At 46.0% G+C, this 23,113-nt stretch overlaps 1 protein-coding gene across 3 annotated transcripts in view; it reads left to right on the forward strand.

The window, feature by feature from the left end:
- The window catches only part of LOC137046653 (NACHT, LRR and PYD domains-containing protein 3-like), a 126,924-nt gene that overhangs the window by 60,777 nt on the left and 43,034 nt on the right, over positions 1-23,113 (forward strand). For 2 of the 3 annotated variants that reach the window (XM_067423969.1, XM_067423979.1), the window contains one exon: positions 21,644-21,805. In XM_067423969.1, the coding sequence (XP_067280070.1) occupies positions 21,644-21,805 (162 nt within the window). Of the gene's footprint in view, positions 1-4,849; positions 5,024-6,578; positions 6,753-21,643; positions 21,806-23,113 lie in introns of all 3 variants that reach the window. The other variant, XM_067423987.1, reaches the window with a different exon arrangement.

Here is a 23,113-nt window from a genome sequence, read left to right on the forward strand (position 1 = left end):
CAGCAGCACTGGCCAAAACGTGATTGGTTGGAGCGAAAACGTGCTACGATTGGTCAGCACGATATGGCCGTGATCTGGTCGCGCGTTGGTATCTTTCATGCGGTAGAGCCACTGCAGAGGGGCGTGGTCCGAACAGAGGGTGAACTCCCGCCCCAGGAGGTAGTAGCGAAGGGTGAGGACGGCCCAATTGATGGCCAAACATTCTTTCTCTATGGTGCTGTACACCGCCTCCCTCTTAGAGAGCTTACGACTGATGTACAGCACCGGCCGTTCCTCACCCTCCACCTCCTGGGATAGGACGGCGCCCAACCCCCTGTCCGAGGCGTCTGTCTGGAGAATAAAAGGGAGAGAAAAATTAGGAGCCTGTAAGAGCGGACCACCACACAGAGCAGCATTTATCTGGGTAAAAGCCTGCTGGCACCGCTCCGTCCACTGAACCGTATCTGGTACCTCCTTTTTAGTTAAATCAGTCAGCGGGCTAGCGAGGTCCGAATAATTAGTCACAAACCGTCTATAATATCCCGCTAGCCCCAGGAACTGTCTAACCTCCTATTTGGTCTTGGGCCTCGGAGAAGTCACAACTGCCGCTGTCTTATCAATTTGGGGACGCACCTGCCCATGACCCAAGTGGAAGCCCAGATACTTTACTTCTACCCGCCCAACCGCACACTTCTTCGGGTTGGCGGTCAGCCCCGCCCTCCTCAGCGACTTCAGCACAGCACGCAGATGCTGCATATGTTGCTGCCAGTCCGTACTGTAGATGATAATGTCATCCAGATAGGCAGCGGCATATGCAGCGTGCGGCCGGAGAATCCTGTCCATCAGCCGCTGGAAGGTCGCGGGGGCCCCGAACAACCCGAACGGAAGCGTGACAAATTGGTGCAATCCGAACGGCGTGGTAAAAGCGGTCTTTTCTTTAGACATTGGAGACAAGGGGATCTGCCAATATCTCTTCGTTAAGTCCAGCGTCGAATAAAAACGAGCGGTCCCTAGCCGATCAAGCAATTCGTCCACCCTTGGCATTGGATACGCATCGAACTTTGACACCGCGTTGACTTTCCGATAATCTACACAGAATCACACGGAGCCGTCCGTTTTGGGCACCAAAACTATCGGGCTCGCCCAATCACTGTTAGATTCTTCTATTACCCCCATGTCCAGCATCGCCTCTAATTCGTCCTGTACTACCTTCTTTTTATGCTCCGGTAGTCTATACGGCCGGCTGCGAACAACCACGCCCAGCTCCGTCTCAACATGGTGTTGGATGAGGTCGGTCCGACCCGGTAGGGGCGAGAACACGTCGGCAAACTCGGCCTGTAGCTGTTTCACGTCAGTGAGCTGCGAGGGTGAGAGGTGATCCCCCCCCCGAGGCCAGAGCGAGAGAATGAGGCTTTTGGACCGCCTCCGGCCCGAGATCCTCCTCCCCGCCCACTACCATTGCTAGCATCACTGACTCCGCCTCTGACCATTTTTTTAAGAGGTTGAGGTGGTATATTTGATGTGCCCCGTCCCTATCCGACCGACTCACCTCATAGTTGAGTTCTCCGACTCGCCGCGTGACCACAAAGGGTCCTTGCCACTTCGCGAGTAATTTCGAGCTGGACGTGGGCAGCAATACAAGCACTTTATCTCCCTGTGAAAATTGTCGCAGCTTCGCACCTCTGTTGTAGAGCTGTTTTTGTCTGTCCTGAGCCTGGAGCAAATTCTCCATGGATAGCCGCCCCAAAGTGTGGAGTTTTGCTCTTAGGTCCAGGACACACTAAATTTCGTTCTTACTCGCTGAAGGCCCGTCCTCCCAAGCTTCCCTAAGGACATCCAGCAGCCCCCGCGGCTGGCGTCCGTAGAGCAGCTCAAAGGGGAAAAACCCAGTGGAGGCTTGGGGGACCTCGCGAACAGCGAACAACAGAGGCTCAAGCCATCTATCCCAATTCTTGGCGTCTTCGTGAACGAACTTACGAATCATGGCTTTTAACGTGCGATTAAAACATTCCACCAGACCATCTGTTTGTGGGTGATAGACGCTGGTACGGATCGCCTTAATGCCCAATAATTCGTACAGTTCGCGGATCGTCCGTGACATAAACGCTGTGCCTTGATCGGTGAGAATCTCTTTCGGGATTCCCACCCGGGAGATTAATGAAAACAGAGCGCTCGCCACACTTTTCGCCGAAATAGTGCGGAGAGGAACTGGGATATCGCGTTGCGTAGTCTACGAGCACCAACGCAAAGCGATGTCCCCGTGCTGACCGTTCCAATGGCCCGATGAGGTCCATACCAATTCTTTCGAAGGGGGCCTGCATTAATGGAAGGGGGCACAACGGTGCTTTTGGGGTGGCCGGTGGGTTCACCAACTGACATTCACGACAATACGCACACCACCGGCGTACATTCTCGTGAATGCCCGGCCAAAAGAATCGGGCCATGAGGCGGTTTAATGTGGCCGTTTGACCTAAATGCCCCGCCATTGGATTGGAATGAGCCGTCTGGAAAAGCATTTCCCGGCGGCTTTTTGGTACTAACAATTGCGTTGTATCTTGCTTTGACTGGGCGATACACCACCCGACACAAGCGGTTATTTATCACTGAGAAGTACGGATAGGAGAGTGGCTGTTCAGGGTGGACGCGGTGGCCGTCGATGGAATGGACCTGAGCAAACGCGTTTTTGAGCGTCTCGTCCTGGGATTGTTCCAAGGGAAAGTCATCGCGCTCTGAGAAGATGGCCGGTCCCATTGCGCTCGGTTCCCCTGGAACTGCCCCTGGCGGTCCCGAATCCACCTCGCCCGCCTGCGCAACTGCTAGCCTCCCACTTCTGTTCTTCCCCCAAGAGGCATCCACACATAAGTGCCCTAATAATTTGTTAAACGCTGGCCAATTCGTCCCCAGAATTATAGGATGCCGGAGGCGCGGGTTAACTGCAACCTCAACACTATGCGTTTGTCCCCTAAATTGGATATCCACGGGCACCAACGGATAGTTCACCACTTCCCCGTGCACACACCTCACCTTAACCATGAGGCTGTTACCCAATGCCCTAGGTGAAATCAGACTTTGATGGATGGAGGTTTGGTTACACCCCGAATCCACCAAAGCCTGATAGGTACCCGCCTTGATACTCACAGGTATCTGGTACAGGCCAGCTTGATCGGGGGCGGCTTGTGGCGCGTCGGGGACCCGGACCAGCGTCCCCACGTCCATCATAGGACACCGATCAATAAAGTGTCCCGGGTCCCCACAGCGCAAACAAGCCGGCCCAGGCCTCCCGCTGCCCTAGTGGCTGGGAGTGGGTCCAGCCCTTGGCGTGGAGAGAGGGACGGGGATAATGATCCCGTAAATGGATCCAGGCTTCCTCCTCCCCGGGCCGCCGGCCTGGGAGTCGCCGATGCCTCGGCCGCGCCCCCCGTTCTCCACCTCGGCGCTGGCCGGGGCGGCACTCCAGCTCTGGACCTGGGAGCGGGGACAGGTTTAGAGAGAGACGGGGCGGGGTTAGGAGGAGAGAGAGAAGAGAGAGAGAGAGAAGCCACTGGCAAGGGCTCGCCGACCCCGTGGCACGCCACCATCTGGTCCTCCGCCAACTGGATGGCCTGGTCCAGCGACGCTGGGCGGTGGCACTGGACCCACTGCACGGTCTTCCTCGGAAGCCGCGCGACGAACTGCTCCAGCACCACACGGCGTCGCATTCTCCGGCCATCAGCCACTTGCGGCACGAGTCCCGGAGCTGGTGCGCGAAGATGAAGGGCCGGCCGGACTCTTCGAGCGCCAGAGTCCGGAACCGTTGGCACTGCTGTTCCGGTGTCCGGCCGACCCGCTGCAGAATGGCGCGCTTGAGGTCGTCGTAGACCAGGAGGTTCTTGACTGGCAGTTGATGGGCGGCTACCTGCGCTTCTCCCGATAGTAGGGGCAGGAGCCGCATGGGCCAGTCATCCTTGGGCCAGTCCCGAGCGGCGGCGGACCTCTCGAAGAGGTCGATGAACGCCTCCGGGTCGTCCATCGGTCCCATCTTCGAGAGCGCGATGGTGGCGGCCGAGTCGCTGGCGGGTCTGGGACTGGCCTGAACCTCCCGGTCCATCCAGCTCCGGAACTGCTCGCGGTCCTCATGCTGGGCCTGGAGGAGCACCTCGAACCTCTTTTGCTGCTCCTCCCTGACAGGAGGCCCGCGAGCGATTGCACCAGGTCCGCAAGTGGGTGGCGTGACGGAGTTTCCATGGCGGCGTGCACCCTTCTTCCTCCCGGGTTTCAGCACCAGTGTGGTTAGGTTCTTGGGTGAAAGGAAGAAGGCGGGGTTGGGATGACTGGGACTAGTAAAACTTTTATTTCTCAAACACAACGTGTAAACACAAACACACACGAGGGCGTAAAAACTCAGTGTCTCCAACTCAATCTCTCAAGGCTTTGCTATCGTCTCAGGCTCAGGGGTGTGTGACTAGTCCCAGTCCAAACTCTCTCTCCCTCGTCTCTCTCTGCCGTGGCTTTTAAGCCGTCTCTCTACGCCAATTACTGCAATCAGACACAGGTGTTATTAATTTGCACTTGACCCACTTACGCCCCGCTCGGCTCCGCATTCTCTCTCCCTCTGCCGATCCCGCAAAACCACGCCTCCCCTGCCACAGATATATACGCTTGATAAACTCAGTCATCTGGAAAAACTCAAGTATGTGGATCAGTAAGAATCATCCTGTCTGTGTTGTATCTTTACTTATTTACCTTAATTGCTTGATTTACCTGCAGTAAATCAGTCAGTCAATCAGCATGATCTTTTATTTTGAAGTTGGTTAACCAAGGAAGTCTTGCAATGTGATGGAGACACCAGCAAACTAGCATGCCTTATAACCAGAGAATCCCTCTTTTGCAGGTTAACAGCCTGTTATCTCACTAATCAGTGCTGTGAAGTTGTGGCTTCAGCTCTACAATCACCAAACTCCTCCCTGAGAGAGCTGGACCTGAGTAGCAATGACCTACAGAACTCGGGAGTGAAGCTGCTCGGTGCTGGACTGAAGAGTCCAAACTGCCAACTCAACATACTGAGGTATTTAAAGGGTTAGTTTACTCAAAAAAAATAAAAATGACCCCATGGTTTACTCACCTTAAAGTAATCCTAGGTGTATATGAAATTGTTTTTCATACAAACACAATCAGAGTTCTATTAAAAAGTTATATTTAATAAAGGCCTTTTGAATCAATGCGTTTGTGTAAGAAAAATATAAATATTTAAAACTTTATACAGTAAATTATCTAGCTTCAGGCCAATCGCTTTACATATTCAAGTCTAATAAAAAGTGTAGCACCTCTCGCAATTCAAAATGCGTACGCTATGCCTGATGAGCGTAACTGGTGTTCAATGTTGTCAGACATAGCGTAAGCATTTTGAACTGCGAGAGGTGCTACACTTTTTATGTGAGTTTAATACATATAGCAATCAGCCAGAAAATAAATAATTTACTTTATAAAGTTTTAAATATGGATATATAAGCATTTTGATACACTCAGCCATCTGGAAAAACTCAAGTATATGGATCAGTAAGAATCATCTTGTCTGCATTGTATCTTTACATATTTACCTTAACCCTTGTGTGGTGTTCATATTTTTGTTACTCAGCCAGTGTTCGTGGGTCTGATGGACCCGCTGCATTTTTGGGTTTTTAATTCAACAAAATCAAAAATGTTATGTTAAAATACTAAACAAATGTTTACTTCATCCCAATTACAAGCAATATAAACAGCATATATGGTTAATATTTTCTCTTTACCTTTGTTAGATCACATTTAAGAATTGCAACCTCATGTGGGAATGGCAGGGGTAGAAACAAAACTCACTCTTGTAGCTACTCTCTCACACTTGCACACAATCTCTCTCAAACCCACGCGCCGCACGCGCGCACACACACACACACACTTGGATATGTGGTATATGGTTACTCTCCATAGGCATACTGGTTTTTCTAATGTACAAACTGTATAATATATCTCCCTACTACACTAACCCTACCCATAAACCTACCCATCACAGAAAACTTTTGGCATTTTTTGAATTTCAAAAAACACCATTTAGTATGTTTTAGAATGAGGACACCGATATCGTCATAAACTATGTTTCGTTGTAATATCCATGTCATTGTACACATTTGTGTCCTCATAAACCATATACATGAATACACACACACTAACAGCATGACCTGACAGGAGGAGGACAGAGTAGAGGTACACAGGACCTACAATTCCCACACTTTTATTAGCCCCGGGTCCAGTGGACCCGAACATCCTGTGTGTAAAATAAATGTGTATGGGGGGTGTACTGTGTGTGGTCATTGAAAATGTGTTCTGATAAATATTCCTCACAGAAAATGAGCCAAGGCCAATGAGTCTCAGTTTGAAAAAATATTTAATCATATAATTTTTCTTTCGATAAAAAAGGAAAACAGGTCCAACAGACCCGAACACCATACAAGAGTTACCTGCAGTAAATCAGTCAGTCAATCAGCATGATCTTTTATGTTGAAGTTGGTTAACCAAGGAAGTCTTGCAATGTGATGGAGACACCAGCAAACTAGCATACCTTATAACCAGATTACCCCCTTTTGCAGATTAACAGCCTGTGGTTTCACTGATCAGTGCTGTGAAGTTGTGGCTTCAGCTCTACAATCTCCAAACTCCTCCCTGAGAGAGCTGGACCTGAGTAGCAATGACCTACAGGACTCGGGAGTGAAGCTGCTCGGTGCTGGACTGAAGAGTCCAAACTGCCAACTCAACATACTGAGGTATTTAAAGGGTTAGTTCACCCCAAAAAATAATTACTGGGGGGGGGATTACTGTGGATAATCTCCTAAGTGCCTTTCATTTAATGTGCATTCAAGTTCATCGTAATGTACAGTAGAAGCTGTAACCTTCCTGATGCCACGCGCCCAATTTGCGAGTCTTGCTAGTGCGACACCCACTAATCTCTTCTGTATTTAACCTAAAAACTTGGCTGGGTGTTACGGGTTTGTGGTGCAGCAAAGATGAGGAGATCCAGGAGTTCCAAACAGACAGGCTTAATTATCATAAACTTTAAACAGAACACCAAACACTACAAATATAATGTAACATAACTCAACTTAACGTAGCATAACTCAAGACCAGACAAAGAGGGAATGAACATGGGGGTACTAAATACACACTGAAGACTGACTAAACGACGGGCACAGGTGAAGCTGAACACAGCTGAAAAGGACTAAACTAACAAATCTTATTTTTAACTTTAACAATATTAGTTTACGTATTGTAGAGATTCTAATTTATGTGATCTTTAGCAACCAAAATATTTCTCTGTTAAATTCTGTTCATCAGGGTTCGTACGGGTGCTTGAAATCCTTGAAAATGCTTACATTTTGATGTTGTGTTTTCAAGGTTTGAAAAGTGCTTGAATTTTGGATAAAGTGCTTAAAAATGCTTGAAATTGTAACTATTTATTTTACAACAAATACCTATCTGACTAAATAGTTCGTTTATTAAATGTAGAAATAAAATGTTGGAGAGCATAAAATGAAACCTGCTGTGCTCGCGATCTGCCCGCCTATTTCCATGTGTGACTCCACCCCCATGTTGTCGTTTCATTGAACGTTGGCTGAAAGATGCTAAATACGAATTTTGGATCAAACTGGCACAAACCCCACGAAGTGCCTCTTGTAAAGTCTGCAAAAACACTTGCAGCTTTTCACTATGGGCGAGTCTGCTCTTTCGAGTCACATGAAAGGTAGGCTAAGTCATAGACTTTCAAGTAAGCTAACTAAAGTAGTTTACTGTAGCCTAACGTTACACATTAGCGCCTATTTGTCTAACTTGCGCTATTAACTGCTAGCTAGGAATTCGCATAAGTGACAGTGTAACGTTACTTATGTATAATGTGATAATGTAAGATTAGCATGCCCGTTATGGCATGTTCATTTGTGGAATAGGCAGTGAACGTAGCCACAAATCTGCAATTTAAAACCTACAGACGTTAGCTCAGTGCATAAAAATAGTGTCAGATGGTCATACAAGTAACTTTGCTGTCAAAAAATTGATATTTTTGATATGCATCGATAATGAAATATCCGAAACGATACCTCTCCTCTTTACACCTGTTGGTCTCCTGTCTGGCCGATCGTTTAACCCTGGTTCATGCGTCTGGAGTCTGAACTGTTTCTGTACATCACAGCTATAGGTTGAGAGTGTTAAGAGCCTTGTATTCATTCATCGTCCTAAGAGAGTCTGAGTTACATTGATTGATGATGATGTATTATTTCCGAGAGCTGCCAAAACATTTATTTATTTATGTTTTTAATTGACAACAGAAAAGTGGCAGGAAACAGAACAAAGGAACATGTGACAACTGAAACCAGGAAGCAAAACACAACAAACACAGACCATACATGTAACACAGAGATTGGTCTGTAAATTAAGTTGAGAATATAACTGATACATACGGTCCCTGACAAAAGTCTTGTCGCTTGTGTACAAATTGACCTAAAGTGCCGCTGAAATATATTTCTAATCAAGATTTTTTTACAAGAAATGGCTCATTTTAATCCCACCAGCTTTTGTGATAATGTTTCAGTTAAAAACTAAACTTTCAAAAAGTATTCTAATATTCACAGCTTGGTAAAGCCCATTGAGTCAATTTTTGCAAAGACATAAGTGTTGTCACCTTGTCATATGAGCTTCACCTGTGACTAATAATGGATCAATTAGGTCTCAAGTGTGTATAAAAAGAACCCCAGTACGCTAGACCTTCACATCAACTGCAACTAGACCTCTGCAAACATGCCTAAGATTCACCCTGAGACTAAAGTTTTGATTATCAAGAGGCTGAAGACCAGATCCACTGCTGATGTGGCAGACACCTTCAATGTGTCTCAGCGTCAAGTACAGAGGATAAAAAAAAGATTTGAAGAGACGGGAGACGTTTTTGACAAGCCCAGGTCAGGCAGACCCCGCAAGACAACTGCTCGAGAGGACCGTTTGTTGGCTTGAAAATCCAAGGCCAGCCCATTTTCCACTGCAGCAGATCTCCACGAGACCTGGTCACCTGAAGTCCCTGTGTCAACCAGAACAGTTTGTCGGATTCTGTCTTGAAATGGCCTCCATGGTCGAATCAGTGCCCAGAAGCCAGCACTAAACAAAAGACAATTGAAAAACCGTGTGGCATTTGCCAAGGCCCACAGCCTGCTAAAAGGATGGACGCAGGAAAAGTGTCAGAAGGTGGATTTTTCAGATGAATCTTCTGTTGATTTACACCACAGTCGCCGCAAATATTGCAGGAGACCTACTGGTGCCCGAATGGATCCGAGATTCACCCAGAAAACAGTGAAGTTTGGTGGCGGAAAAATCATGGTCTGGGGTTACATCCAGTATGGGGGTGTGAGAGAGATCTGCAGGGTGGAAGGCAACATCAATAGTCTAAAATACCAAGAAATATTAGCTACCTCTTATATTCCCAACCATAAAAGAGGCCAAATTCTGCAGCAGGACGGTGCTCCATCGCATACTTCCATCTCCACATCAAAGTTCCTCAAGGCGAAGAAGATCAAGATGCTCCAGGATTGGCCAGCCCAGTCACCAGACATGAACATCATTGAGCATATGTGGGGTAGGATGAAAGAGGACGCATGGAAGACGAAACCAAAGAATATTGATGAACTCTGGGAGGCATGCAAGACTGCTTTCTTAGCTATTCCTGATGACTTCATCAATAAATTGTATGAATCCTTGCCAAACCGCATGGATGCAGTTCTTCAAGCTCATGGAAGTCATACAAGATATTACATTTGGATCTCACAGCACCACAACTTAATTTGCTGACATATTTTTGTATTTGCAGTAAATTTGTTCCATTTCTGTATAGCCGACAAAACTTTTGTCTTGCCAAAATTTGACCTTTCTGTCTTGATTAAATGATAAATATTTTTTTCTGTGAAAATTATTTATTTCAGTGCATTAAACATCTTTTGGGAGGGTTTTAGCTTTTCATATGAGCTATTTCTAACACAAATGAATTAATTAAAAGTCAGGTTAATATCAGGTATTTCTAGAAAATAGATAAGCGACAAGACTTTTGTCAGGGACTGTATATGCTATTTTAAATAGGCTAATGTAGTCTATGAGAGAGGTGATGTCTGTGAAAATACCGTGTCAGGCAGGCTACACAAATTTTGATCTTCAAAATATTAGCCTCTCTTCTTTTTTATGTCTTACTCTGCATTTGACTTAAAAATATATATATATTGTACAAGAAAACAGCATAGGCTTCAAAATAAACTGTTGTTGAAATATTGTAAAGTGATCATATGAACTAGGCAACACGAATGACCGTTTAAAAAGCAATATGCAAAAGCAAAATTTAATATCTCTGTAATGGATTGAGAAAAGTGCGTGCAACCTATTGCAATGTGGATGAGAAATTATTTGGGTTAGCAAAATAACAAAATTATAGTTCCCTTATCGAGGGAACTTCCCACTGCGTCGAAACGCTTTGGGGATGCTCCCTAAGCATCAGCGAATCTGAAGCCTGAATAAACACTAGTCCAATCCGATTGGTCGTGCGTGATGACGTCATTGTGACGGCGTACCCGGAAGTATAAAAGGGGAGCCGGCGCATAATGGCGGCAGTTATTGCTCTTCAGCATAGCGCTCTCTGTTTGGTCTGTCTATTTACTGTTGTCTGTCCAGTTGCGAGTGTGTGTGTGAGTGAAAACTTTATAGTAAAAGTATGGAAGGAAAGAGCGGATTTAGACAGTGTGTGCATCCGTGTCCCCGCTTCATCTCGGGATCGGATACACACCTGTTATGTGTGCAGTGTCTGGGTGTGCAGCACGCTCGGGCGGCTCTCGAGGGAGCCGCCTGTGAGCACTGTGAGCGGCTGACACTCAGGCTGCTCCGCTCTAGGCTGGCCGTGTTCGATGAGACCGGCCAGCCTCGTGAGCCCCAGGGTTCTGGACCCGCGGTCGCTGAGGCGTCGCGGCGTCGCAGATCATGGGGCTCACAGCGGGATCTGTCCGAGGGCTTTGGGACTGCTGCGGCACTTTCCCAATCCTCCTCGGACAGTTCCGATGATCTTCCTCCCCGTGTGGAAGCCCGCTTTGCGGCTTCTTCCCCCGGGGCGGAGGGTCCGATGCTCGTTCTCTCCGGTTCTGAGGAGCCGGAGGGCGCGGGCATCGGGGCGGGGGATGAGGTTTTTCCATCGCCTCATCCGCCCGCCCAGGAGGAATTGGTCGAGGTGTTGACCCGGGCTGTGGCTAAACTCAACATTGAGTGGCCACAGGAGGAACAGGAAGTTCGGCCACCCAGTAGGCTGGATGACCGGTTCCTCGCACACCGGGTCCAAACACCGCGCCGGGGTTTGCCTTTTTTCCCCGATCTGCACACCGAGGTGTGTAGATCGTGGAGGAAGCCCTATTCCTCGCGTGTCTCTAATCCCCCACTGTTGGACTATTCCAACGTTCTGGGGGCACGCGAGGCGGGCTATGGGGCGATGCCGCGGGTGGAGGATGCTCTCGCGAGCTATCTTTCGCCCGAATCGGCATCGTCCCTTAAAACCCCGGTGCTGCCCACCAAACCCTGTCGGGACACCTCAGGGCTGGTGGGCAAGGCTTATATGGCGGCTGGGCGGGCTGGTAGTGCGCTGCACACTCTGTCGATCTTGCAGGCCTACCAGGCTGACCTTCTAAAAGAGCTGGATGAGGGCGAGGGTCCCTCTCCGGAGGACGTACTGGAACTCAGGAAGGTCGCGGATTTGTCTCTCCGTGTTACCAAGGAGACGGCCCGTGCCATCGGCCGCTCCATGGCAGCTATGGTGACAACGGAGAGACATCTCTGGCTGAATCTGTCGGGGATAAAGGAGAAGGACAGATCCTTCCTCCTGGACTCCCCGATCTCGCCTTCTGGTCTGTTTGGGGACGCGGTTAACTCCGTCGTCTCCAGACACCAGGAGGCGAAGAGACAGTCAGCGGCCTTCCAGCAGTACCTCCCTCGCCGCTCTAAGCCCGGGAAGGCTGGCCCTAGCGGGCAGCCTCAGCCGCCGACCAGCTCCTCCTCGCATCGTCAGATGCAAAAAGAGAGCGTCGCCTCTAGAGCCCCTCCTCCGGGAGCTTGGCAACAGAGGCGGCGCGCTCAACAGCAGCCTTCCGCTCCGAAGGGCGATCTGAGGAACGTCCTTCAGGCGCGAAAGGCTGCCGCAAAGAAGTCCTAGCCTCGGCAGGACTTCTCAGGGCGGTCCCTCCCGCGAGGGGGCAACCGAGGTTGCTTCCTTCGCGGCGCCCTGGGGAAATCGATGTGGTAATCCCGCCGTCTACGACGCTTCGGGCCACATCGATTTCCCGCGAACGCACGCTGCTCCAGCCGCCTCTGGAAAGACCTGCGGCTGGGCAGCTGGCGCGTCCGCACACAGAGACTCGTCCCCAACCACTTCCTGCCGGGCAACCGCTTCAGGGGGTCGGGGACGAGGCTCGTGTAACACCCGACGCCAGCCTCGAGAGGCTGGTTCCCTTAGTAGATTATCTCGGCGCATGGAAATGCCTTCCGAGTGTATCCACATGGGTCCTGCGCATTGTAGAAAATGGGTACAGACTGCAGTTCGGTCGGCCTCCCCCTGGGTTCAGGGGGGTGACCTGGACTACAGTGGTACCAGAGCGGGGTCGGGTAATGGAACTAGAAGTAAAGACCTTACTGGCAAAGGGGGCCATAGAACATGTTCCTCCGCCAGAGAGGGAGTCCGGCTTCTACAGCCGGTACTTTATAGTTCCCAAAAAGGATGGAGGGTTGCGTCCGATTATAGATCTAAGGGATTTGAATCGGTCTCTAAGGAGGTTCAGATTCAAAATGCTCACTATCCCCATGATCGTGAGTCAGATCCAGTCCCAGGACTGGTTCGTCACGATAGATCTGAAGGACGCATACTTTCATATCTCCATCCTTCCATGTCACAGGAAGTTCCTGAGGTTCGCTTTCGGGGGCGAAGCGTACCAATATCGAGTTCTTCCCTTCGGCCTAGCCCTCTCCCCACGCACATTCACAAAGTGCATGGATGCAGCCCTGGCTCCTATGAGGCTTCAGGGCATCCGTGTACTGAATTATATCGACGACTGGCTCATACTGGCCCAGTCGTACGATATGGCGGTTCGGCATCGAGATGTCGTTCTAGCCCACATAAAGTGCTTGGGGCTGAGACTCAACACGAACAAGAGTGTGTTGACGCCGTCCCAGAGGACTACGTTCCTAGGGGTAGTATGGGATTCGACGACGATGCGGGCACAATTGTCTCCCGCGCGCGTCGAGACCATACTGGCGATGGTCTCAGGAATAAGGCTAGGCCACACCATCACTGTGAAGCACTTTCAGAGAGTGCTGGGGCACATGGCAGCAGCGTCCAACGTGATACCGTTCGGCCTGCTACACATGAGACCCCTCCAGTGGTGGTTGAAAACCAAGGGGTTTTCCCCCAGAGGGAATCCTTTTCGTATGATCAGGGTAACGCGCAGATGCCTTCGTTCCCTAGTCATATGGAAGAAACCTTGGTTTCTGTCCCAGGGACCAGTGTTGGGAGCGTCCTGTTGCCGGAAATCCGTTTCAACAGACGCCTCCCTCACTGGTTGGGGCGCGGTCATGGACGGCCGCTTTGCGAGGGGCCCATGGGAGGGCCGTCATTCCTCCTGGCACATAAATTGCCTGGAGATGATGGCGGTCTACAAAGCTCTCAGGAGTTTTTTCCCGGACCTCCGCGGCCAACATGTCCTGGTGCGGACAGACAATACGGCTGTCGTAGCGTACCTCAATCGCCAGGGAGGGGTAAGATCGCGCCCTCTGTGCAGATTGGCGCATCTAATCCTCCTGTGGTCCCAGGGGAAACTGTTGTCCATCAGGGCAATGTATGTCCCGGGGGTTCAAAATCAGGGAGCAGACATCCTGTCGAGGCAGGGGCTGAGGCCCGGGGAGTGGCGGCTCCACCCCGAAGTGGTGGAGGCCATATGCGAGAGGTTCGGCCCAGTGGAAGTGGATCTGTTTGCGTCTCAAGAGACGTCCCACTGTCCACTGTGGTTCTCCCTCACGCATCCAGCCCCGTTGGGGTTGGATGCCATGGTGCAGACGTGGCCGAGGCTGCGTCTGTACGCATTTCCCCCGATTGCTCTGCTCCCGGGAGTCCTGGAGAGGGTCCGTCGGCAGGGGGTCAGTCTACTTCTGGTAGCACCCCGTTGGCCGACGCGAGTTTGGTTCTCGGATATCATAGCCCTGCTGGCAGGTCATCCATGGCAGATTCCTCTGAGGAGGGATCTCCTGTCTCAGGCGGCGGGGTCGATTTTCCACCCCCGGCCGGAGATATGGAACCTTTGGGTTTGGCCCCTGAGGGGGCCAGGTACCTAGAGGCTGGCCTGTCGGCAGAGGTGGTAGAGACCTTACTCAGCTCCAGGGCTCCGTCCACAAGGAGACTGTACAGCCTCAAGTGGAATGTATTTTCCACTTGGTGCAGGAGGCGTGAGGAGGACCCAGTTAACTGCCCAGTGGCTTCAGTGCTGGAGTTCCTCCAAGATCGCTTCTCTGCGGGCCTAACCCCGTCCACACTCAAGGTGTACGTGGCTGCCATTGCGGCTTTCCACACTCCTCTGGGTGATGGGCCTTTGGGTAGGCACCAGCTGGTTGTACAGTTCCTCCGTGGGGCTCGGAGGATGAGGCCTGTGGCTCAGTCCAGAGTTCCAACCTGGGACCTGGCAGTGGTTCTCGAGGGATTGGCTGAGGCCCCCTTCGAGCCACTAGAGTCAGCAGAACCTAAGAATCTGACCCTTAAGGTGGCCTTTCTACTCGCCATTACCTCTCTAAGGAGAGTAGGGGATCTCCAGGCCTTGGCAGTAACGCCGACTTGCCTGGAGTTTGCCCCGGGTGGAGTAAAGGCCATCTTGCACCCTAGGCCGGGCTATGTGCCCAAGGTCCCATCAAGGGTGGTCAGGTCTTTGGTTCTGCAGGCATTTCATCCTCCGCCTCACGTGACGGCGGAAGAGGGGAGGCTTCACCTACTCTGCCCGGTCAGGGCACTCAGGGTGTATCTGGCGAAGTCCGCACAGTGGAGGAGATCGCAACAATTGTTGGTGTGTTTTGGCTCACCCAAGAAGGGGTTGCCTGCGTCTACCCAGACTATCAGTAACTGGATAGTCCAGGCAATAACCATGGCTTACCAGGTGCGCAGTTTGCCTTCACCTGTAGCCGTGAGGGCACATTCCACCAGAGGCATGGCCTCTTCGGTGGCCCTCCTTTCTGGGGTCCCCCTGCAGGATATCTGCGAGGCGGCGGGGTGGGCTACTCCACACACTTTTATCAGGTTTTATAGCCTGGATCTCCCTGCGACGCCTGGCGCGAGGGTGCTCCAACCCTAGTTGTGCCCGGTTTCCGGCTTCACACTAGGACAGGCGCTACCCTCGGTGTGGCCTAGTGGGTACTCGTTCCCCAAAGCGTTTCGACGCAGTGGGAAGTTCCCTCGATAAGGGAACGGCTCGGGTTATGTATATAACCCTTGTTCCCTGAGAGGGAACGAGCACTGCGTCGTACCGCCACACCTCGGCACGCCTGGAGCGCATGCTTCAGAGCAAGAACTGCCGCCATTATGCGCCGGCTCCCCTTTTATACTTCCGGGTACGCCGTCACAATGACGTCATCACGCACGACCAATCGGATTGGACTAGTGTTTATTCAGGCTTCAGATTCGCTGATGCTTAGGGAGCATCCCCAAAGCGTTTCGACGCAGTGCTCGTTCCCTCTCAGGGAACAAGGGTTATATACATAACCCGAGCCGTTTTCCTCATGTGCAACCAATATAGAAATTAAGCGTGGAATAAACATTTTACATTTTTCAAACTGACTCAATGGAGGTTAGTGATTAGGCTATCGTAATTCTGACCCAAATTGCTTTTTCGCCTTTTTGGCTGTTGTTTTAAATGGTGATATTTTTGCAAATGTTTCTTGAAAACATTAATGATATCGGTCCACTGGAATGCAATCACTTTTAATTTAAAACGGGTTTATTTAAAACAATTATTTTTCAAACAGATGGCATTAGAAATATAGGCCTGCCCCTAACAAAAGCCTGCTTCAAATACAAGCCTGTTCCCTTCTGCAGTTCAGGTAAATAATGGCCCGGTCTTTATTTGAAGAATTACAATAATTAAAGGGGTAGGAGTATATAAGTTTTACTTCTTCCTACTCCTTTTTCGTTCATGAGATAGAATGAATTTATTTTTTTCTTTTATTTATTATTATTTTTATTTATTTTTCTTTTATTTATTTTTTCCTCTTTCACCTTTACTTGATTCTTTTAATAATGTCTGAACATTATTGTATTTTTATTTCTCTCATGTTCGAAAATAAACAAAATAAACTAATTACGGTATGTAACTCTTCTTTCAGACAAACAGATATGAGTTATATAAAAAATGTCCTAGCTCTTTCAAGCTTTATAATAGCAGTAAATAAAGTTAATGAAGGGGGTTAATAAAGGCCTTCTGAAGCAAATCAATGCATTTGTGTAAGAAAAATATCCTTATTTAAAACTTTATTAATTAAATTACCTAGCTTCAGGCCGATCGCTTTCCATATTCAACTTACGTTAAAAGTGTAGCACCTCTCGCAGTCCAAAATGCATACACTATCTCTGATGAGCGTAACTGGTATGTAATGTCGTCAGACGTAGCGTTAGCATTTTGATAAACTCAGCCATCTGGACAAACTCAAGGATGTGGATCAGTAAGAATTAGGGGTGTCAACAATAATCGATTCGGCGATGCATCTCGATGCGGGGCATGAACGATTCAGCATCGATGCGGCAAAGTCCCATAATCGATTATGTCACTGTTTATTTTCTGGCGGACGATAAAGTTTTGAAGTTTCAAATACTTCCGGTTCAGGGAGAATAACAACAACAACAAGGAAGATGGCTGAGGCGGAGGGAGATGACCGCGATAGACGGGTTATTAAAAACGCGCTAACGACCCGAGGTGTGTAGGATTGTACGTATATATTTTTTGCACAATAATAAATTAATCTATAATGACGAAATACGGTGCAATTCACCTTTATTCCACAAGGTGGCACAATGTCTGATACCCAATGATGAAGTGACGTTTCACTCATAGTTACCTCTGACAGAAAACGAAACAGTAATTATAATCTGCAAAATTTGAAATGGCTCAGTGATTTACTTCAGAGAGCAAGTACTAAACACAATCATATGTTAGTGTCACTGTCTCTTGATGATGGATGTGGTCAAGAAGCTGTCAGTGATCAAAATATTGATTGAAAATTGATTTTGAAGACGTTGAAAATGAGTTGGAGAATATGCTGGAGATGGCGAATATGAGGCAGATGCTGAATATACTGGTAAACGAACTCTGACGAGGTCATATGATGATGGTATTAAACATCTGCTCAAACTGAATCCTTCCAAGCTCCAAAAGGGAACGAAATAGGTTTTATTTTATTCTTCTGTAGCTGCTACTCTAAAATCAGGAGTTTTATATATTATCACGACAGGTAGAGGTCTATCCATGTTAAATATAGATCTGGGTCGCTAACGACCTGAATATGTAAGAATGTTTGGTGAAACAGTCATGCATTTAAGGGTTAATTGCATTTTATTTAATTACATTTTATTTAATAACTTTTATGTCAAAGATACAGGAGACACATAGCAGCCAATACAATCTGTTGTTTAATATCTGCTTGTATTGCCTCGTGACTGATGAAAAATTTGCTTTGTGTGCAGTAGAATTTTGATGCATCACGATGCATCGTAGAATCGAATTGAATCGAATCGTTACCTGGTGAATCGTAATCGAATCGTGAAGGCAGTGCCAATGCACACCCCTAGTAAGAATCATCCTGTCTGTGTTGTATCTTTACGTATTTACTTTAATTGCTTGACTTTCCTGCAGTAAATCAGTCAGTCAATCAGCATGATCTTTTATTTTGAAGTTGGTAAACCAAGGAAGTCTTGCAATGTGATGGAGACACACATTTCAACGATGAAAAATAGATCAAGATGGGCTTAAAATCAATAGTTTTCCAACTAAAATTAAACCACTTATTTAAGTGAATCAATGTTGAATCAGTGTTAATGCATCAATCAAAATATCATTGAATCAATATTGAAATATAACATTGATTTTTCATCAGGTTTGCACCCTGAAATAAGGTTATTTCAACAATAAAAAATATATCAATCTTGCTTTATGTACAGCAGGATTCTATGCCAGTTAATTTGTCTCTTTATTTTATTCATATTAATCAGAGACCATGTGTGGCTGCAGTCAATATGATTTTGCATCAAAAAGTCACTCAAAGCAAACAACATCCTTTAGTTTACATGCAAATGTATTTATTTATGCCCCCACAGTTACAATAGGAAATCTCACATTGACTTAAAACAATTACATCTGAATTTATAACACACATGAGAAGAGCCTGGAAAAACATGGCATCTGCAAAATGGAAGTAAATACAAATGTAAACTTGCCAATAAATACAGAAATGACACAGTACTACTGAAAGAAAGAAGGTAGAAGAAAGAATAATACTGCAAACTCAGGGGGTTCCACCATGAGCAATGCCGCGAAGCCTTTCAGGTTGTAATGGAGAGTTTTGCACCGTCCCAGCAAAGATAAACTCTGATGCCTCTTTTTATCAGCATTCACAGCATCTAAAACAACAAGAAGTTAGTAAATGTTTGGAAATGTGATTAATTATACATTACAAATATAGCCTACTACAAAACGAAGTGAAACTTGAAATTTTATCAAAATCTTGATATCCCAGTTAAAACGGTAACATTAAATTCAGGACTATTTAATGCATTTTAGTATAGACTTTAAAGGACCTGCAGACACACAATGAATGAAAAAGCTAAGTGACTATATCCGGTGTTTTATCTAATAATATTGTATTTAATAGTAAATAAATAAAGTGTGAAAATGAAACAAGTAAATGAATGACCAAATAGCTAAATTAAGAAAATAAAAGAGGAGCTGTATAGGCTACATGGTGGTTTGGAAGAGATTTTTTTTTCCATTTACAACACGAACTGGAGGCACAACTGTTTACTAAAATTTCTGTAGTTTGATATAGCTGCCTACAGAACTTAAAGATCTCACTCTTTTTTCTTGCTGCATTAAAGATTAAACTGTAATGATGTAATTGTGATCTGTGATGATATCTCGCAGCTGAAGCAGAGCTACGAGCTGATTGTATTTCCCCTCACCGCGCTAACAGGTCAATCAGTTCTAGTTCTGCTTCAGCTGTGAGATAATCTCACGAGTGGCAAACACAATTACTGACAAGCCAGAAATTCATCTAACCTTCGGTTTGCCTCTCGTTTATACACTGGACGAATATAGGATGATTCAAAATGATTCATCTGTGTGTGCAACGAGTAAGATACGTTTGTGGATCCGCGCCGCGCATTCATTGACTTTGTGAGTCGATCCTATATGGTCTCAAAATCTAAATGAATCAAATAGGATCGACTCACAAGTCAATGAATGCATGTGCAGCACCGTTTCCACAAATGCACATTTTACTCGTTGCACACACAGATTAATCATCTTAATACTAAAATCATCTCATAAAATAGATGAACACCTCACAACAAAGGATGCACGACAAAAAAAAAAAAAAAAAAAAAAAAGAGTTGCACGAGTCAGAATTCGGACGCAATTCACAGTGTATATGCCAATCTTAAGAAAAAAAATGAATACAAATATGATATGGTTTGGTGAAAAACAAACTGAAACTCAATGTATTAAGATGGTTGTGTAACTTAGGAGGGCACTCATGTGACTATTATTAACATTGCAGTTCACTCTCGCTCAGGAGAAGCACACAAGTTGTAAAACATAAAGATGATGCATAAAAACACTAAATTAAAATTGAGAATAATTTTATAATTATATTTTTGTAGGCCACTTACCTCTAAAAAACATGGTCGTTGTCCTGTCTCTTTTTCGCGATTGAAGTCTGTTCAGCTGCGCTTGCTTTGGTTGATTTGTGGCTGTCTTGAAGGTGCATTACCGCCACCTGCTGGATTGGATTGTGGCGCATTCGATAGGTAGGGACCATAGGGTAGGGACACATATTCTAAATTCTTCATTAACTCTGTATTCTTTAGATAAATAATGAAATACATGTACATTCTACATGATTTAAATAATAATAATAGGCTACATTTTTATTTATTTAAAACTGATAGACTAAATGTATGGTAGAAGTTCTTTGTTTTTTTTTTGTTTTTTTTTATTTTTTATTATAATAACATGAAACACAGAATGACAACATTACATGCCAGTAAGCAGGAAAATAATATACCTTTTAAAAAGATTCATAGTTTTTACAGCTTTCTTATTGGAAGAGTCAGAAATCAAACACGCATACAATTTTAACTCTTCCAGAAAAATTTAAAGAAAGGCTTACAATTACAAAATTTACATTTATGTATTCTTTGTGAATCCACATACTCGTTGGTGTACTCATCGTATCCTTTGAGGATAATAAATGTGCTCACATTCACACAAATGTAGCCAATTGATTTGGACTTGCCTTAACATGTTGAATAACTTGACAGATAGATTGACCGTAAGCCTCACCGGTGGAGAATTAAGCAGACCAAAAATCAGCATTGATTCAATGTTTGTCTTTTCAACACTGAAAAGCATGGAATTATCAACATTGATCCAATATTATTTAGCAGTGAATTTTCAACATTGGTCCAATATTATTTAGCAGTGAATTTTCAACCTCAACCAAAATGATGATTCTGATGGAATTTCAACATTGAATCAATGTCACCATGCTATCTGGGCAGCAAACTAGCATGTCTTATAACCAGAGCATCCCCCTTTGTGCAAAATAACAGCATACAAGCTGTCATAGAAATGGTCTATTCTAATATTCTGTTCCTCTGACTTGCATTACTGGGTGTCTCAGGCACCACACACTGGCTTGATCCCAATATATGTATTATACTCTGACAATCCAATCTATTAATTCTTTCCCTGCCAGCATTTTTTTTTAAAGTTGCCAGCCACCTTTAGGGTTTTTGAACATTTTCACCTAAATTGAATAGCTCATAAAATATTTGTTTTGTGGATATCTGAGCATGCAATATATCAAAAGAAGTAGATGACCATCTTCTTTAAACATTTTTTTTTTATTCTAGCTGCTTGCAATCCTTTTTAATCAACACTTGAATATGGGTAAATTTCATAAATAAAGCAACATTTTGAACAAAAAGCTTAGAAAATAATGTTTTTGTGAAAGACTGTATCCAGATCAGATTTCTTGCTGTCAGAAATAACTCCTCTGGGACATTGTAAAGGCATAACTTGATGAGGGGGGTTTGCAGGGTCTGATGGACGTAGTGGTTCATGTTCATATATTTTGATAAACAAACAGATGTCATTTAAAAGCATACGTTTCCGAAAGTACTCTCATATATTAGGCAGTACCACGATTTCATTGGATTCAATCAGATGGCTTTTTCTAGTTGATGGGTCAAATTAAGCCTGCAATCTGGCAGTTGAAGAGCCCAGTTATTTATTATATTTGTATATTCTACAAAAACTAAGCACACTGACTGAATAAGAACACTTACTTCTTGTTGTAGATTATCTGGCTGTATGGTGACGGAGGAAGGTTGTGCTGCTCTGGCATCAACTCTAAGTTCAAACCCTTCACACCTGAGAGAGCTGGATCTGAGCTACAATCACCCAGGAGATTCAGGACTGAAGCTGCTCTCTGATAAACTCAACCATCTGGACAAACTCAAGTATGTGAATCAGTAAGAATCATCCTGTGTGTGTGTGTGTCTATGCATGTGTCTATGCATGTGCGTGTGTGTGTGTGTGTGTGCGCATTATTAATTCTTGTGAAGTAGGGCTGCAGCTATCGATTATTTTAGTAATTGAGTATTCTACCCATTATTCCATTGATTAATCAAGTAATCAGATAAGAAGTACTTTTGTGAGGTCCAGGGCATGTCGCATCACTGAATTATAAAGGTGATCTTGGCAGTCAAGTCTTCGATAGGGTCTGAGGGCACTGATGATTTTTGAGCCTTGGTCTGTCACCCTTACCAATTTATTCAGCAGACTCATATCCAGGCCATACTCTGTTAGAAGTCTAATTTCTCTCCTAATATTCTCCCCCATTTTAGCCTCTTCCAGCGGGAATGCGTCTTGTCAATACAGTGCTTATCATTTTAAATGTTCATGTCACGAAATGACTAGTGATGGTCAAGTAACTTAATTTGTGGTAGTCCTCCATCCAGATATCCGTTGTCATTCTAATCGAATTCACCTGAATGTCATTTAGCTGCTCAACCAGCTTTGTTCGTTTCTCTGTTGCCAGCTCATAACACTGTTTTGACACGGTGGGATCAGGCAGTACGTCCTGCGCTGCCACTGAACCATATGTAGCACTGATGTTAATAAGCTGATGGGCCAGCTCAATATAACCCCGTCCTTCAATGGAACGAAATGGCCTTATGTCTTTACAGCAGTACTCAACGCATTTTTCAGTCACTTTTTGTTTGGCCTGCTGAGGGATTTTTCTTGAGTTACTAGCAAAGGCAGTGATGCCCGGCTGCAGTAGCCCAGGTGACTTACAAACTCCATCCACATGACACTGCAGGGCGGGATTCCCGGTCCACTTTCTGTCATATTTAATGAGAACTCTGCAATCCCTACATTGAACATAACCAACAGGTTCATCAGTATCGGCCTTGACAGCTATGTAGAAATACTTCCACACTATAGACTTTCCTTCATTTTCGGGGGTTTTAAAATCTCCTGCGGCCAACTTCTTTTTAACATCTTCCATCGTTGTGCTGCCAGCCACATGTAGCCTAATATGCACACACACACGTTGTCAAAGCGATTTAAACAAATTTCCGCACACAAGAAGACGGATGTTAGGGTAATATTTTAAATGTATTTTAATCACAAAACAAACCTTTGCAACAAGTTAAACAAGCCAATTGGCTACCTACATAATAAGCTGTTTTAAAGGTGCCCTAGAATAATTTAATAAATAAAAATAACTCAAAAAATAAAAGAGGATTTGAATACGCCCATTA

The sequence above is a fragment of the Pseudorasbora parva genome, chromosome 2 (genome assembly GCF_024679245.1).
Source record: "Pseudorasbora parva isolate DD20220531a chromosome 2, ASM2467924v1, whole genome shotgun sequence".
Taxonomy (NCBI): Eukaryota; Metazoa; Chordata; class Actinopteri; order Cypriniformes; family Gobionidae; genus Pseudorasbora; species Pseudorasbora parva.